The sequence below is a fragment of the Poecilia mexicana genome, unplaced genomic scaffold (assembly GCF_051168715.1).
Source record: "Poecilia mexicana isolate PSO_F unplaced genomic scaffold, ASM5116871v1 scaffold_13, whole genome shotgun sequence".
Classification (NCBI taxonomy): domain Eukaryota; kingdom Metazoa; phylum Chordata; class Actinopteri; order Cyprinodontiformes; family Poeciliidae; genus Poecilia; species Poecilia mexicana.
In genome coordinates, this window is record NW_028263382.1 from 8,175,492 (window position 1) to 8,189,741 (window position 14,250).

The following is a 14,250-nucleotide window of genomic DNA, read 5'->3' on the forward strand; positions in this document are numbered from 1 at the left end:
TCCAACAGTTTATATGCAAACAGACAGTGGAGGGCGCCGCTAGCTGAAGCGCTAGCTCTGCTAACCCTAAAGCACTAATTATAAGCATTTGTTCTGCTAAGGCTAAAGTGCTAAACCAACATAGTGTTTAGCAGATGCTAATGCTAAAGCTGAGTTCCTGCAAATCAAGGCTAAAACCCCCCCCATGTTTTCAGTTGCTTTTTAACTTTAATAAATGAAAAAAAATTAATGTTTGTTACTGGTTTCTTAATTACTGACTGTATCTTGTTTTCTTTTTGTGTTTTTATGACGCAAAGCACTTTGAACTGCCTCATTACTGAAATGTGTTATACAGAGATACTTGAATGATTGATTAAAATGCTAAATTCAACTGTGTTTACATCAACCATGCGTCAATGGCACAACATTTGGTATAACATCGTATATAGCTTAGCGATTAGCGTGTTAACGGATTAGCAGGATTGTGCCCCCCACCACTGCTAACAGAGATATGGATTTAATTCTGTACGTCTTGGGGAGCTTGATTTTCTTGAGGTTTTCTTCTGCTTTCTCATCCCCCATCCCAACATGGCAACCCAAGGCCAGCAGGGTCCTGTGGGAAAACATTAATTCAGAGGAATTATGGGGTACAGAAACCGACTCAGACACAACCTGATCAGTAAACGTCAAACTCACTTGAGAGTCTCCCCTGACATCTGCAGGTTGTAGTTCTTCTCTGGTTCAGGAAGACTTTGGAAATCCACCAAACAAGGATGGAGTTTCTTGTTGTCATCCCTGAACTGTGGAGAAACAAAATTATGGTACAAAGGAAGAAAACTACAGCTGGGAAGAATTCATGGATGGTTTTGTATGTATCCTGACTCAAATCAGGGCTTTTATAGTGGTTTCATATTAAGGCAGATAAACAGGATATAACCCAACATGTTCCTAACTGGATGTACATGTCGGTGTTTCAGGAATTATTTAAATACTTAAAAGAGAGTGTTTAGTCCACTTTAATCAAACGATAGTTGGTTTGTCTAGAAAGTCCGGTTTGCTTGGGGAGGTGTGGATGCTAATCAAACTGATTCAGAACATAAAGCAAACTCTGGTCCAGCTACAAACATCAGCCTCAGTTCGGTTGAAGTGAACTCTGGTGCGGTTCGAATGCATGTGAACACCAAGCAGACCGCAGACCGCTCCAAAAGCAGGAAGTGCACCACATTCTGGGTAAATACAACCAAAACAAACAAGCTAGTCTAGCACTAGCTGGAGAAATACCTCATAGTATTTTACCAAAGACAAAAGGGAAATCCTACAAATGCTAAAATCTGATGCAACTCGATTTGCCTTTACATTTTGTTCTGAGTGTTTTCTTCAGAGGTTTTTGTCTTGTTTCCATCAGTGGTTCTTGGTGCAGCACCCCCACAGGCGAGGAGGGGAACAGGTTTTTCAGAGTTTAGTTTGTTTGACTCAATGTGGTGAGAAAGAGAAACGCAGCAGCTACAAATGTAACAAATGTTGCAACTTTGTATTCCCTCACTTCTGGACTATGAGAAGTGAAAATATCCATAGAGACATCTGAAATGGAGATCGCTCCAAAAGCAGCAAGCGGATTAGATCCTTCAACCAATAAAATCTGACACAAGTTCATTTTTGCTTACATTTTATGAAAAAGACAGTTGTGCTCAGTGTCTTCTGGATGCAGCGCCCCCACAGGCGAGGAGGGGAACAGGTTTTTCTATTAGTTTGAATCGTTTGACGCATTGCAGAGAGAAAGAGAACCACACCAGACGAAAATGTAACAAATGTTACAACTTTGGTCCATATTGGACCGAACCTACCAGACTATCGGGTGTGAGAACCAGGTCCGGTGTGAGAACCGGGTCCAGTGTGAGAACCGTCCTACAGAGGCTGAGATCGTACTCACGCTGCCATAGGTCCATCCCTGCTCAATGCGAGTCACGGCCCAAAGCTCATGGATGTTCTCTGCCAGCTTCTCCCTGATGCGCTCCAGATGTGGCGGCAGCACGATCTAAGCAGGAAAACCAGCAATCAGACAACAGAAAACTGGTAGATGCTGCTGCGTCCTGACCCAACAGCAGTACCTGCACCGTGTCCACTGGGCAGGGGGTGAAGGAGGTGTGGGTGAGGGACTGTGTGGGACCCAGAAGGTTGCGCACACCGTCGAAGTCGTGCTTGTACTCCTTGATGGGTTCGATGCGCATCCTCTCCCTGGGCAGCAGGGCCTCGTAACACGGCGCGTAGCCTGGCGGCGGCATGAACTTAAAGTCTCCGTGTCGACCGCCGAGGAGGAACCGAACTCTGAGGTCACACAAACAGAAGACGGCCTCGGCTTTTTTAAACTCAGACATTAATGAAGACTCTTGTAGCTTCTTTAAAAGGGACAAAAAAATCCCAGCAATGATTCAAAACCAACATTTCTAATTTATGTGACCATAAAGTAAAAGTGGGAAACATTTCTAACAAATGTTGATGTGAATTTATCGGTATCTTTTCTGAAAATTTTATTTTTCTGCATCAATCTCCAACCTCATGTTGGAAAATCAAATTTGCTCCATTTTTGTATTGTGAATGTGGGCCACATAAAATCACTCAGAAAGGCCACAAACGGCCCCCGAACCGCACTTTGGACACCACTGGGTGTCACATAAAAGTCCAGTGAAATACAACGAAGTTTCAGGGTTTCCCTCTGTGCTTTATAAGCCTGGCAGGCTGCCAGGCTAAGCACTGTTTATTTATTTTAGTTTCTTCGTAGTGTCTGCTTTTGTTCAGGTATTAATCTTCCAGTTTTCAAATAACACATAATTATCAAGTTACATTTTCAAATTTCCTGTCACCTTTAAACACTTTTGAACTCAAAAAACATCTCAGTTAATGACAGAAAATGTAAATAACATCTGCAGTTTTCTATGTAAACTCCAGCAAAGGAGAAAAACTGGATTAAATGATGAAACATCGCCTCTGCATTGCCTCAGAATTTCCCCATTAAAAAGTGAATTAGTTAGAAAAAAGATACTTTATTTAACTCAATCAGACATCAGAGGATCATAAACCATGGATGATCTGAACTGACTTGACTCCAGCGGAGAAGCTGATGACCGGGAAGAAGAGGCCGTCCACGTTGAAGTTCTCGAACATGCCCTGAACCGGATGGCCGTTGATGCGGAACGAGATACTGGGCACGCTCAGATCCAGGCAGCAGCTGACGACGTCGTCCGCCGCCAGAGTGTGAGCGCTGGGCGACGCCACCTGGCGGGCCACCGTACCTGCACAACACAGCCAAGAGTCAACGACACCTGCAGCAGCGCCAACACTGAGGAGTCACAGCTGAGCTGAAGATCAGTGGTTAACGACTGGACAGCTTTCGGGTGTGCTGTGGTGGTGCAGGGGTTAAGCACAACCCACATATGGAGGCCTCAGTCCTCGATGCAGCTGTCACAGGTTCGATTCCCAGCCTTGGTGACCTTTGCTGCATGTCTTCCCCCTTCTCTCATTACCCACTTTCCTCTCAATTAACTATCAAATAAAGGCCACTAGAGCAAAAAAAAAAAAAAAATGGACAGCTTCTAATTGTTTTTATTCTCTTAACGTTAAATAATGTTATCAGTAGTAACTAGTTACATTTACTCAATTACATTTACTTGAGTAACTTTTTTGAAAAAAAAAAAAAAAAGTATTTTTAGAAGTAATTTTACTACAATGTACTTTGAGTAATTTTATTATGAGGTATTTCTACTCTTGAGTAAAATTTGTGGATTTTCTACCCAGAAATTTTAATGAATGAAAAAAATGAAAACATGTTTTAACCAAAACTCACCGACTCAGACAAACACCTGCAGTTTCTGTTAAAGTTTCTGAAGTTTTATACTGAAAGAAACTGATTTAGAAAATATTTATTTTGCCTGATTTTGTTATTTTTTGTTACTTATATGAATTATGGTCATTTTGATTCTTAAAATACCAAAATTTCCACATAACTTTATATTTACATCTGATGGTGTGATATTTAAATATTAAATAATTGATAAATAGTTTCTAGGTTCTCCAGTGGACGGTTTACGAAATGCTTTTTTACTTTTACTTGAGTAAAAACATGTTAAAGTAGTGTTGCTACTCTTACAAAAACTCTGGCCACCCTCAGTTATTTGTCAGTTTACTATATTTCGGTTAATATATTGCAACAGATTAATTTCTTTTTGTTTTTTGAGTTGCCAGTTTCCTTTAAAGTTGCAGCTGGAGTGAATAAATAAAAGTCCAAACTGGTTTTCTATTTTCTATTTTCTATTTTGGGCCAAATTGATAATTTTTTGGAAACATTTTGTGACTTTATTTTAATAAATTAAGAATCCTCTTGAATTCATTCAGTCTGTGTAAATACCTGACATTGTAATAACCAAAACGGGTAAAATAAATGAATAAACCTCCTACCTGACCATAAGTGCAGCCCATCGAAGCCGTAGGAGTAGAGGTCGTCTCCCACACCGTTTCCCCCCCAGCCCTCGCCTCCTCCAGGGTAGGGGCTGTAGCCCTCCGTCATGGCCCAGCCCACGCGCAGGTGGGTGGCCTGCGCCGTCACAAAGGACTCCACGTAGTCCACAATCATCTCGTAGTACCACTTCTTGTACTGCGTGGAGCCCTCACAGGTGCCCAGGAAGATGTTTGGCCTCACACTGAGACAGGAGCAAAATTACAACAGTTACTGAAGCTAGCATCTCTTTGAATTGTAGCTGTTTTTTTTCAGGAGCTTTTCCAGACACATTTTAAATCTGATTTAAGCCTAAAATCACAGCTAACTCAACAGATGAATCGTGTCAACACGTATCAGAACCAGTGGTGGGCAAACGTCCTCTAATGCGATAATGGCGGATTTTTGTTTAGTGATTTTCCTAACTTTGAAAACATTTAGAGAACTAGCTTCACCTGCATTTTTCCAGGCAAATTCTAATGTGCTAATAGCTAAGCTAATTATTAGCTTAGCACTTTTGCTAAATTTAAAAATGTTTAACACACCTAAATTTATTTTTCTGAGTAAATTCTAAAGTGTTAATATTAAAGCTAAATTTTAACATTTTTGCTAACTTTGAAAAGGTTTAGAGAACTAGCTTCACCTGCATTTTTCCAGGCAAATGCTAATGGAGTCACTTTTGCTAGCTTTGAAAATGTTTAACACACCTAGCATGCCATAAATTAATTTTTCCAGGTAAACTCTATGCTCTAATTTGGCCAGCTTTGAAAACATTTAACACATTTAACTTCCACTAAATGAATTTTTCCGGATCAATTCTAAACCGCTAATTTACTTGGGTGTTTCGTTATTAAGAATCCTTCAGGAAGTCCGATGTTTATTTTCATCTATTTTCATATACATCAGTACGATATCGAAGGGCCTTATTGGTTTGTAGTCTTTCAAGAGTGGATAAAGTTTGAGTAGAAGTTAGCTCTTTAGCATTAGCTCCTGCTAAACACTGTGTTGGTTTAGCACTGCACGTTAGCATTAGCGGAACTAATAATTAGTGCTTTAGTGTTAGCGCTGCTAGCATTTTAGGTAACTGTTCCAGCCACCATCTGAACAAATGAACACAAAAACATGTTTTAAAAAGGATTTTAGCCTCTTTGCTGCCATCAGACACAATTTGATCACATTTCTGGGTGCTTCAGAGGCTTAATAAAAAATAAATGACAAAATAAATTAGCATTAGCATAAGATGCCATTTTCAGACCTGGTGGCATAATTGACAATGTTGGTTTGCAGCAGGAGGTCTCGACCTGGCAGCAGGTTTTCTGTGATGAGGTTCTGGTTGGACCTCACAGCAACACCGTTACACACACACAGAGAGCGCAGGACGTCCAGAACCTAAAGAAACAAACAGGTTAGAACCACCTTCAAGTTTTTAAGATCAAAATCAGAATTTAAATCATGATTATATTCCACAGGCCACATGCGGACCTTGTGGTTCCTTCCGTGCTTGTCAAGCAGAGAGATGATGGACTTTATATGGTTCTCCTGGATGATGTTCAGAACTTCTGGACTTTCAATCAGGACGCAGTACAGCACCTCCAGGATTCCTGAATGCAAACAATGGAGGATTTTAACATTTAACAATGGAGGATATTCCAAAAAACTATACAAAAACGGCAGAAAATTTACAAAGAAAATAGAAGGAAGAAAACTAAATGTAGCATAAAATTATGGCCTGGACTTTGACACATTAATTTTGATAATTTTTGCATTCATTTTAATTAATCTCTTTTTTGGACATAGAAAGTTCTGGCTGGAACCTTATTTACACGTTTCCAGTACAACCGTAAAGCTGACGCACAACAACATCCAAACATCAGTGATAGACAAAAGAACAGCTTCTCTTGGTTCACTGCGTGTTAATTTCTGCTTGTAAAAACAATCTGACGTGACGCTGGAAAATACTATTGTTGTGTTAAAGTTGTGCTAAAAGGACAACTTTGCCTGTTAGCAAAGCTACTCAAGCCTAAATTAGCATTTCAATGCTAAACTTGCTGCAGCTAGCACAGACGTCCCTAAGCTAAAGTTAGCATCCACAGTTCACATTTCTAAAGTTGAGTGATATTTAAATAATTAAAAACATTAAATAATTTGTTTTTCAGCTCATATGTATTTATTCAACAACTTAGCAGCAAAAAGGGTTTTTTAATTAAAAATTTTGCTTATTTTGTTGCAATTAATTGCGACTGATTGAATACAGACCCTGCGTTATTAAATATTTTTAAATTCCTACCACTAATAAACATTAATGAATCTTTCCAGTAGCTTACCGGAGGAAGCCTCCAGACGATCCAGTTTGCTGACCAGCCAGTCCAGATTGTCACAGAACAACGCACAATTCGAGCGATTCCCTCTGATAAGAGAAGCTGTGAGGCGGAAAAACAAAGAGTAATCCTGATCATTCGTCTAACAAAGGTATTACTCTGTGAATTTCCTGAGTTTCAGGTTTATTTCTTCACCCAGCAGCTCATAAAGGAGGTTGACGATCTCCTTCCAGGACTCGGCCGCCTCTTCGCCGGCAAATTCAGAGAAGTGAGCAGCGGTGTTGTAGACATTCAGCCGGTCGATGCACTCCAACACTATGGTGATCATCCCCTAGAGTAAAACAAAAGTGATGCAGCTGTCATTTTTCTTGTTGGGCGAAGTTTAGAAAATGAAATATTGAGATAATTCAGAAAAGTCTGAAAATGTACATTTGTTTAGCTCTGCGATATTTTGCCTAAAAGCGTCTCAGTGGTGTCTTCCTTACGTCAAATTTTCCTATAGTTTACAGCGGCACCCTGGCAGGTGTTTTGAAAGAAAGAGTCGACAAATATGGAGACCAAGTGGATTTAATGTGGGCCTATTAGGAAAAATCCACTTTTTTTCACATTTTTGTACTTCCATTTGAGTCACCACTGCTTCTAAAAACAGCTGAAGTATTTAAAAACTTAAATAAACCACCAGGTCGTTTTCTGGCAATAAGTTAATGTGTTTGGTATTTGGAAAATGAGCTGTTTCAAATATTTCTACATTAATAAGTTGTAACCACGAGGCACTATCCCGTTACCTAGCAACCCCACTTGAGCCCAGCCCCGTTACCTAGCAACCAAAGCGGAACTCTAAAAACCTGGTTGAAAAGTTACTTTTCAGTCATTTTTGTCTTATTTCACGTTATTTTCACTAAAAACTTTATCAAAAATACTTTGTAAAATTTGGTGTTTTTGCAGTGTAAGAATGAAAAAATTTAGTGAATATGTTTTGTCCAGTCCGAAACCCTGTCCTAACTGACCTGTTGGCCACACCCCTGTGTGTCTCTTGGCTCTGCCCACTTTGTAGTAACCTTTCTATGTTTGCCAAGGGCCGGGGCTTTGCTTTCACACTGGGCTTAGCTGCCCTTTAAATGCAGCTCGGCTCCTACCTCCTCTTGGAAGAGGTTTTGCCGGTTGCGTAGCGAGCGCAGCTTGGTCTGCTTCTCCTCGTGCTCCAGTTCCTCCTCCGGTGGACGGAAGTAGAAGATGAGATCCTGGAGAGAGAGGATGACTCCTTCCAGGGGAAGCGACACCGACCCTGGAGACTTGTTCTTCCCACTCAGAGAGTCCAGTCCCCTGCAGGACAGCAAATAAAAGTCACATCTAAACTAAAGTCCCGTATCCTTCTGACTAGAGGAATTATTTTTTATTCCACATATTTGAGTTGTAGGACATGTGAACATACTTGATGAACTGCCTGAAGAGTCCTGTGGTGCTGTAAATCATCCGAGCAGCCTGAGACTCCTCGGTTTGGGAGCGGGACACAGTTAGAGCGTCGTCCATGTGTCCTTCCTGATGCAGAATGACCTGAAAACACAGACAACACAATAATTTAGCAGCTAAAATTCACCATTTCTCTTTGTTTTGAACGTCCATTTGGGTTCAAACTGCTTCTAGAAACATTAAACAAAACCACCCAGACAATTTTATGGAAATAAGTTAATAAGACAATAAACTGTTGCCAAACCTTCAGATTACTGAGTCATAACCATGAGGCACTTCCCCGTTACCTAGCAACCCCGGCTAGCCCAACCCTGGTTACCTAGCAACACAAATGGAATTCCAGCAAATTTGTTCTGTCGGTTTAACCTGTGGAAAAAAAACCTGTGCTGCTGGAAAAAACACGCGTTTGACAGTATATACATGTTATTATTTGTAATTCAGTTCACAGTTTAGAAAACGTGTTACGATCAGGTTTGCAGAATCTAAATATGGCGCCATAATGTCCCTCTATTCTTAAACATTTTAAAATTTTGAGCCCTCCATCAAAACGCTGCTGGTCAAACATGTTGGAGTAGTTCTCACCCTTCTCTTCATGGTTCCTAGCCGAGCGGCCTTAGCGTCCAGGGCGGCGTACGTCAGCCACAGTCCTGTGGACACATGCTGAACGAAACACATGGACTCGCCGTACTTTATCTCAGGAATTCCCATTCCCTCAACGTCCCGTTTCTGAGACACGTCCACCTTCTCCTGCTCAGGGACAGAAACTAACAATCAGAGCGGCCAGAGAGAAAACAAACTGGTGAGGAAGATGTCCAAACAACCCCCAACTTAATCCGACCTTTGAGATACGAAAGCAGAATGCAGACATTTTGGTGTTTGACTTCTCCGGGTCCACCACCATCAGGACCTTGTCGTCATCCAGACATAGGTACCGACCCGTGGTGATGTGACGAATACGGAAAGACACGCCCCATTTCATGTGGCTGCCGCTCCAACTGCAGACAGCAAACAGAAACCAGAACTTAACCAGAACACGCTGAGAGGCCTGACCAAATAAAGCTCTGACGTTTGTGTTTGAAAAATCAGTTAAAAGATAATAAAATGCTGCAGTAATGTCAAAATTATGATCCCAAGATGGTTTTTAACGAGGTTAAAAACATGTTTTTAGTTCTCTTCTACAGTGATGACATCTATACAAACAGAAATACCAAGTATGCTTGGTTTAGTTTCTAGTGCAAATATCTTAGTTCACTTAAAAGAACTTACTGGTAAAAATTTCAGCAAGAAATAGGACCTGGTTTTAAGTTAATAATTCTTTAATGTTAATGAATAAGTTCGGTAACACTTTATTTGAAGGGGGTGAATAAGACTGTCATGACACTGTCATAAACATGACATAACACACGTCATGAACATGAATTAAAAGAATTAATGATTGCACTTTAAAAATTAGGTAACTTTATGTTATTAAAGGTAAAGTTTAAACAGTAATGATTTCCTGGTTAATGTCAAGTTGTCATAATAAAAGACATTTTGAACAATGTCAACTTTGTATTAAAAGTGTCATAATTTACCGAATGACGCTTTATGACAACAGTCATAAATATTCATGAAGGCTTATTCATGTTCATGACAGGTGTTATGACATGTTTATGACAGTGTCATGTCAGTCTTATTCACCCCCTTCAAATAAAGTGTTACCATAAGTTCTAGCTAAAAATAAATAAATTCACTTATAAACGAGACATTTTTCCATGTTATAACTGAAATAAGCTACCAATAAAATTTTAACTTTTTCATCAATATTAAGGAATTAATATTGACAGAATATATTGTGTGATTTTGTATATGTATGTATAAATATAAATATTTATATATAATGTAAATATAAATGCAAACTAATTTTGGCCAACAACTATCTAATATACATACATAATACAAATATTCAAAATATATGTATTTTGGATATATTTATACAAAATCTATCACTTATACTGATTTATGAAATCAGTATAAATTCATATTTTTTTATTCTAGTGTCTGTTCATAAAGTTACACATTTGTTCAGCCAAATCTCAAGAAAATTTTTTGTGATGTTGTTATAAAGGTATTTAAATAAAATATAATTTTTTGCCCACTGCTAATGTAGCCTTGTCAAAATCAAGCAGGATGTGTCACCAGGACACACCTGCTCCACGTAACCAATCATTGCAGAGCTGCGATTCTCATGACGTCACCTGATTCTGAGCGGCTCCAGCCTCCAAAGGGACCGAGCCTGGCTGCACACTGCACCGCCTTCGTAGTGAGCTGTCCTGCAGCAGAGCGACCGCAGAAACGTTACGCGCTGGAAGCGTCACACTTCACAACACCTGCTGGTTTCATTTCTGCTCACCTGCGTTTCTCCTCTCCTTCCTCTGGCGTAGGGATGGCCAGACACTCGTCCATGTGGCCGTGGAACAGCCTGAGGACGTGACCCCCCGTCAGATATCCTGGAACAACCAACAAACACCCAAAATTAGCCTGTTGGCTTTGAATCTGTTGTTCGGAAAGAGTCTAAAGAATCATCTGACTATGAGTATGACTCAGAATATGAGCCTAAATCGTTCATTTGTTGTTCGATTAATAAATTCATGGTTTTCCCTTTTACAATGTTTATTAAAGATTATTTTTTAGTTTTACATTTACTGATTTAATGTAGAGATGTTTAAAAATCTGTATAAATGCACTCAGACATTTAATTTAGCAAGAGCAGATCTGGCCCCAACACAGAATCCTGATGAACTCCACATCAGTGTTTACTTCTGATGTGTAAGAGAGTATAAACTTCTCAATCCTAGCAATAAAACCCCAAACAGTTGACAAAATAACACTAATTACAGTCCAGCCCACATATTCATGGACTTATCTGAAGAAATATAACGTATGGAAAGGTGTTTTCAAACCTCAGTCTGTTAGACTCGGTTCGATTTGGGACCAAAACTGCAACATTTGTTACATTTTCAGCTACTGCAGTTTGCTTTCTCACTGCACTGTGTCAAACAAACGAAACTATTCGAAAAACCTGTTCCCCTCCTCGCCTGCAGAGGCGCTGCGCCAAGAACCACAGACATGAAAACCGCTGAAGGCATCGCTTCTTTACAAAATGTAAACAAAAATGGAATAGCATAACATTTTGTAGGATTTTTCTTTTGTCTTAGGTCCCTTTAGCACTAAACACTTGTTTGTTTTGGTTGGATTTACCCAGAATGCCCTGCTCTATAATCCACTTCCTGTTTTTATACTGGTCTCCGGTTCATTTGGCGTTCACATATGTATCCGAACTGCAGTTTACTTTAACCAAACTTAGATCTAGGTTTTAGAGTTCGATTGCACGTTTAACGGACTTTCTAGGCTAATGAACTGGAATTTGATTAAACTGGTGAATGCACCCTAAGATATAAATACATATTATTTGCAGGGTTTCCCCCAGTGCAGTGTAAGCCTGGCGGGCCACCAGGCTTTATTTGTGGCCCTGGCAGGCTAAGCGTTATTTGCTTATTTATTATAAGATTTTTTATACGCCGGTAACAGAAAGCAGAGGCGGGTTGCAGAGTCTGTTTGGTGAAAGGGTTGGACATATTTATATTCACCTGAACTCCACAACCACAGCTCGTCTTTTACCAGTTTACATGCTAACAACTTCAGTGAATCAAGTGACAAGTCACAGATCAAGGATAAAAAACGTTACTTAGGATGAAACAAATGAATTGCAAAATTTATATTAATTTTAACTGTATTTTTGTTAAGTTTGTCTTGTTTAAGACTTAATAGTTGGTGTTTATGTATTGTTAATAATGTCTTCCTATAGCACAAATGTAATATTAACTCAAGGTAAATCTGTTTACTACGAAACAAGCTGCATTAATATTTATGTATTTTCTACAGGAGAACTTTTAAGCATTTCAACCATAATTGAATCTTAAAGGTATTTTATGTTATAAACCAACACAAAACAGACAATTATTGCGAAGTTTAAACATTTTTTAACTCAAAAACACGGAAGGCCGCAGGACGACTTACTGAGCTCTATCATCGGGTTTAGCAAGTTTTCTGGGAGAAACCCTGATTTGATTTACTTATTGGTTTTTCCTGCTTCTACTCATTCTGCCAGACGTGTTGGAAAAATCTGAGTGACAGTTTTTACCCTCAGCTAATTCACATCCTGAGCTAATGGGGTTCATGTTCCACAGAGTCTGCATGAAGGAGGCGTCGACCATCAGATCTCCGCTGGCGTAGGACAGATGCTGAGGACAAAGGTCAGAAGGAGAATCAGCTTGGTGAAGCAAAAGACGGAGAATAAAAACCACAACGAGCCTCACCAGGTATCTCTCAGACGACACGCTGACAAGAATGAGGTCGTCACCCACCCTGACCTTTTCACCTTCTGACCTCTGTTTGGAGGCTGGATGAATTGTCCACCAACACGCCTCACCTGCAGAGAGAGCGCAGTCCAACAGGTGATTCATGTGGGAAAGGTTTGTCACAAAATATCTAGAAAACTGATTTAAACAGCATTTATAGCAATGTGTTACCAATGGAATCTTCTTGCAAGCCCACATCGAAGGCCAGCTTGTCAGTGAGGGATCGAGACGTAGTCAAACAGCTCAGATACTGAAAAAAAAAAAAAAAAACATTAGTTTAGCCTGGATCTGACAGAAACTTACACTATTAATCCATGATTTTATATCCTATTGTACAAAAAAATTTATTACTTGTGTTTATGCTGTCAATCAACTGAGAGATTATTAATTATAACACTGTGATTAGTGTAAATCTAGGTATGATGCTAATTAGATAACCTAGGCACCTAAGGAGTAAAACTTTTCAATCTCAGTGTGTTTATTTTATGAGTGTTACTAATGCTCAAATAAAAGTTGAAACTGAGTCAAAATGTTTTTGACCAACCATTTACTTGTCATTCTTACTGTTTTAAATACAAACTTCCTTTCTTGTTTCTAGCCCATTTTTGCTAAATGAAATCAATATTAGAATCTGAATTTTAACAACTTTTCTACAATTTGTTTTCAACCCAGTGTTTCATATATAGTAAAATACTAGCACATTTACTTTTTAATTTACTGTCCTACAAGCTTTTAATCTTCATTTCACAATATAAAAAATATTCTATTAGGATTTGTATTTATGTAATATTTTGGGAATCTGAATTCTTGCATGTATTATAATCAAAACAGATGCAAGAAATTTATAATTTCAACAATTATTTCTAAAATGCGCATATTGTTTATTAATGCCAGTATTACTTGTTGCCATTCCTTATTTGTCTAGTGTCGCTAAAAAGCTTCATACCTAAAACTTTTTAGAATTTTTGTCAATTTTTGTATTCTACTAAATCAGTTGTAGAAGACATTCATAAGTGTAAATATTATTTTTTACCCAAATTACTTCAGGGTTAAAATTAACTGGGTTTAGTAGCAAAATTCTACATCTGCACACTTAACCTGTACCACGTGTAGTTCACCCTCTGACCACTAGATGGCATCAAAACACATCTAATATTATCCTAAGCACAAGAGGCAAAAACATCAACCAGCATTTGAGGTGCTCATAAACCATTTTCAACTGTATTCATAGCAAAATAATTATGTAGCCAATTAGCATCACTCGTCCATAAGGGTAAGATTAAAGCCTCACCATGCCTGAGTGGTGGTGTCTTAGAAGAATGGCGTGACCGTACAGTAAAGTGCGATGGCCTCCACCCTGCGATGACTGAGTGGGACAAAGACAGAAAAAAAACATTGGTTTATTTTTAAAACACATTCAGGTTAAAAATACGGCTGATTATCCAGAGTCTTGATCCCTCCTGGTTTTATCTTCTCTTCAGGTTTTCTACAGGATTAGGTTCCAGGAACTGAGATTTGATGCATGATGAACCAACCAAATTGAGGTTTTTACTGTTGGTCTTCACCATCACACTAATGGAGAAAATAATGTAAC

The 14,250-nt window shown here is 39.1% G+C and overlaps 1 protein-coding gene across 1 annotated transcript in view; it reads right to left on the reverse strand.

Annotated features, from left to right (window-relative positions):
- ryr1b (ryanodine receptor 1b (skeletal)) overlaps positions 1-14,250 on the reverse strand; it is a 108,112-nt gene that overhangs the window by 74,514 nt on the left and 19,348 nt on the right. Inside the window, exons 4-23 of the mRNA XM_088011632.1 lie at positions 13,948-14,022; positions 12,828-12,906; positions 12,615-12,727; positions 12,440-12,539; positions 10,649-10,745; positions 10,494-10,568; positions 9,095-9,251; positions 8,839-9,003; positions 8,219-8,340; positions 7,923-8,109; positions 6,982-7,117; positions 6,793-6,888; positions 5,951-6,069; positions 5,724-5,857; positions 4,432-4,673; positions 3,077-3,269; positions 2,088-2,304; positions 1,910-2,014; positions 676-779; positions 509-592 (exon numbers count right to left, since the gene is read on the reverse strand). Of these exons, the coding sequence (XP_087867758.1) occupies positions 509-592; positions 676-779; positions 1,910-2,014; positions 2,088-2,304; positions 3,077-3,269; positions 4,432-4,673; positions 5,724-5,857; positions 5,951-6,069; positions 6,793-6,888; positions 6,982-7,117; positions 7,923-8,109; positions 8,219-8,340; positions 8,839-9,003; positions 9,095-9,251; positions 10,494-10,568; positions 10,649-10,745; positions 12,440-12,539; positions 12,615-12,727; positions 12,828-12,906; positions 13,948-14,022 (2,600 nt within the window). The remainder of the gene's footprint in view (positions 1-508; positions 593-675; positions 780-1,909; positions 2,015-2,087; positions 2,305-3,076; positions 3,270-4,431; positions 4,674-5,723; positions 5,858-5,950; positions 6,070-6,792; positions 6,889-6,981; positions 7,118-7,922; positions 8,110-8,218; positions 8,341-8,838; positions 9,004-9,094; positions 9,252-10,493; positions 10,569-10,648; positions 10,746-12,439; positions 12,540-12,614; positions 12,728-12,827; positions 12,907-13,947; positions 14,023-14,250) is intronic.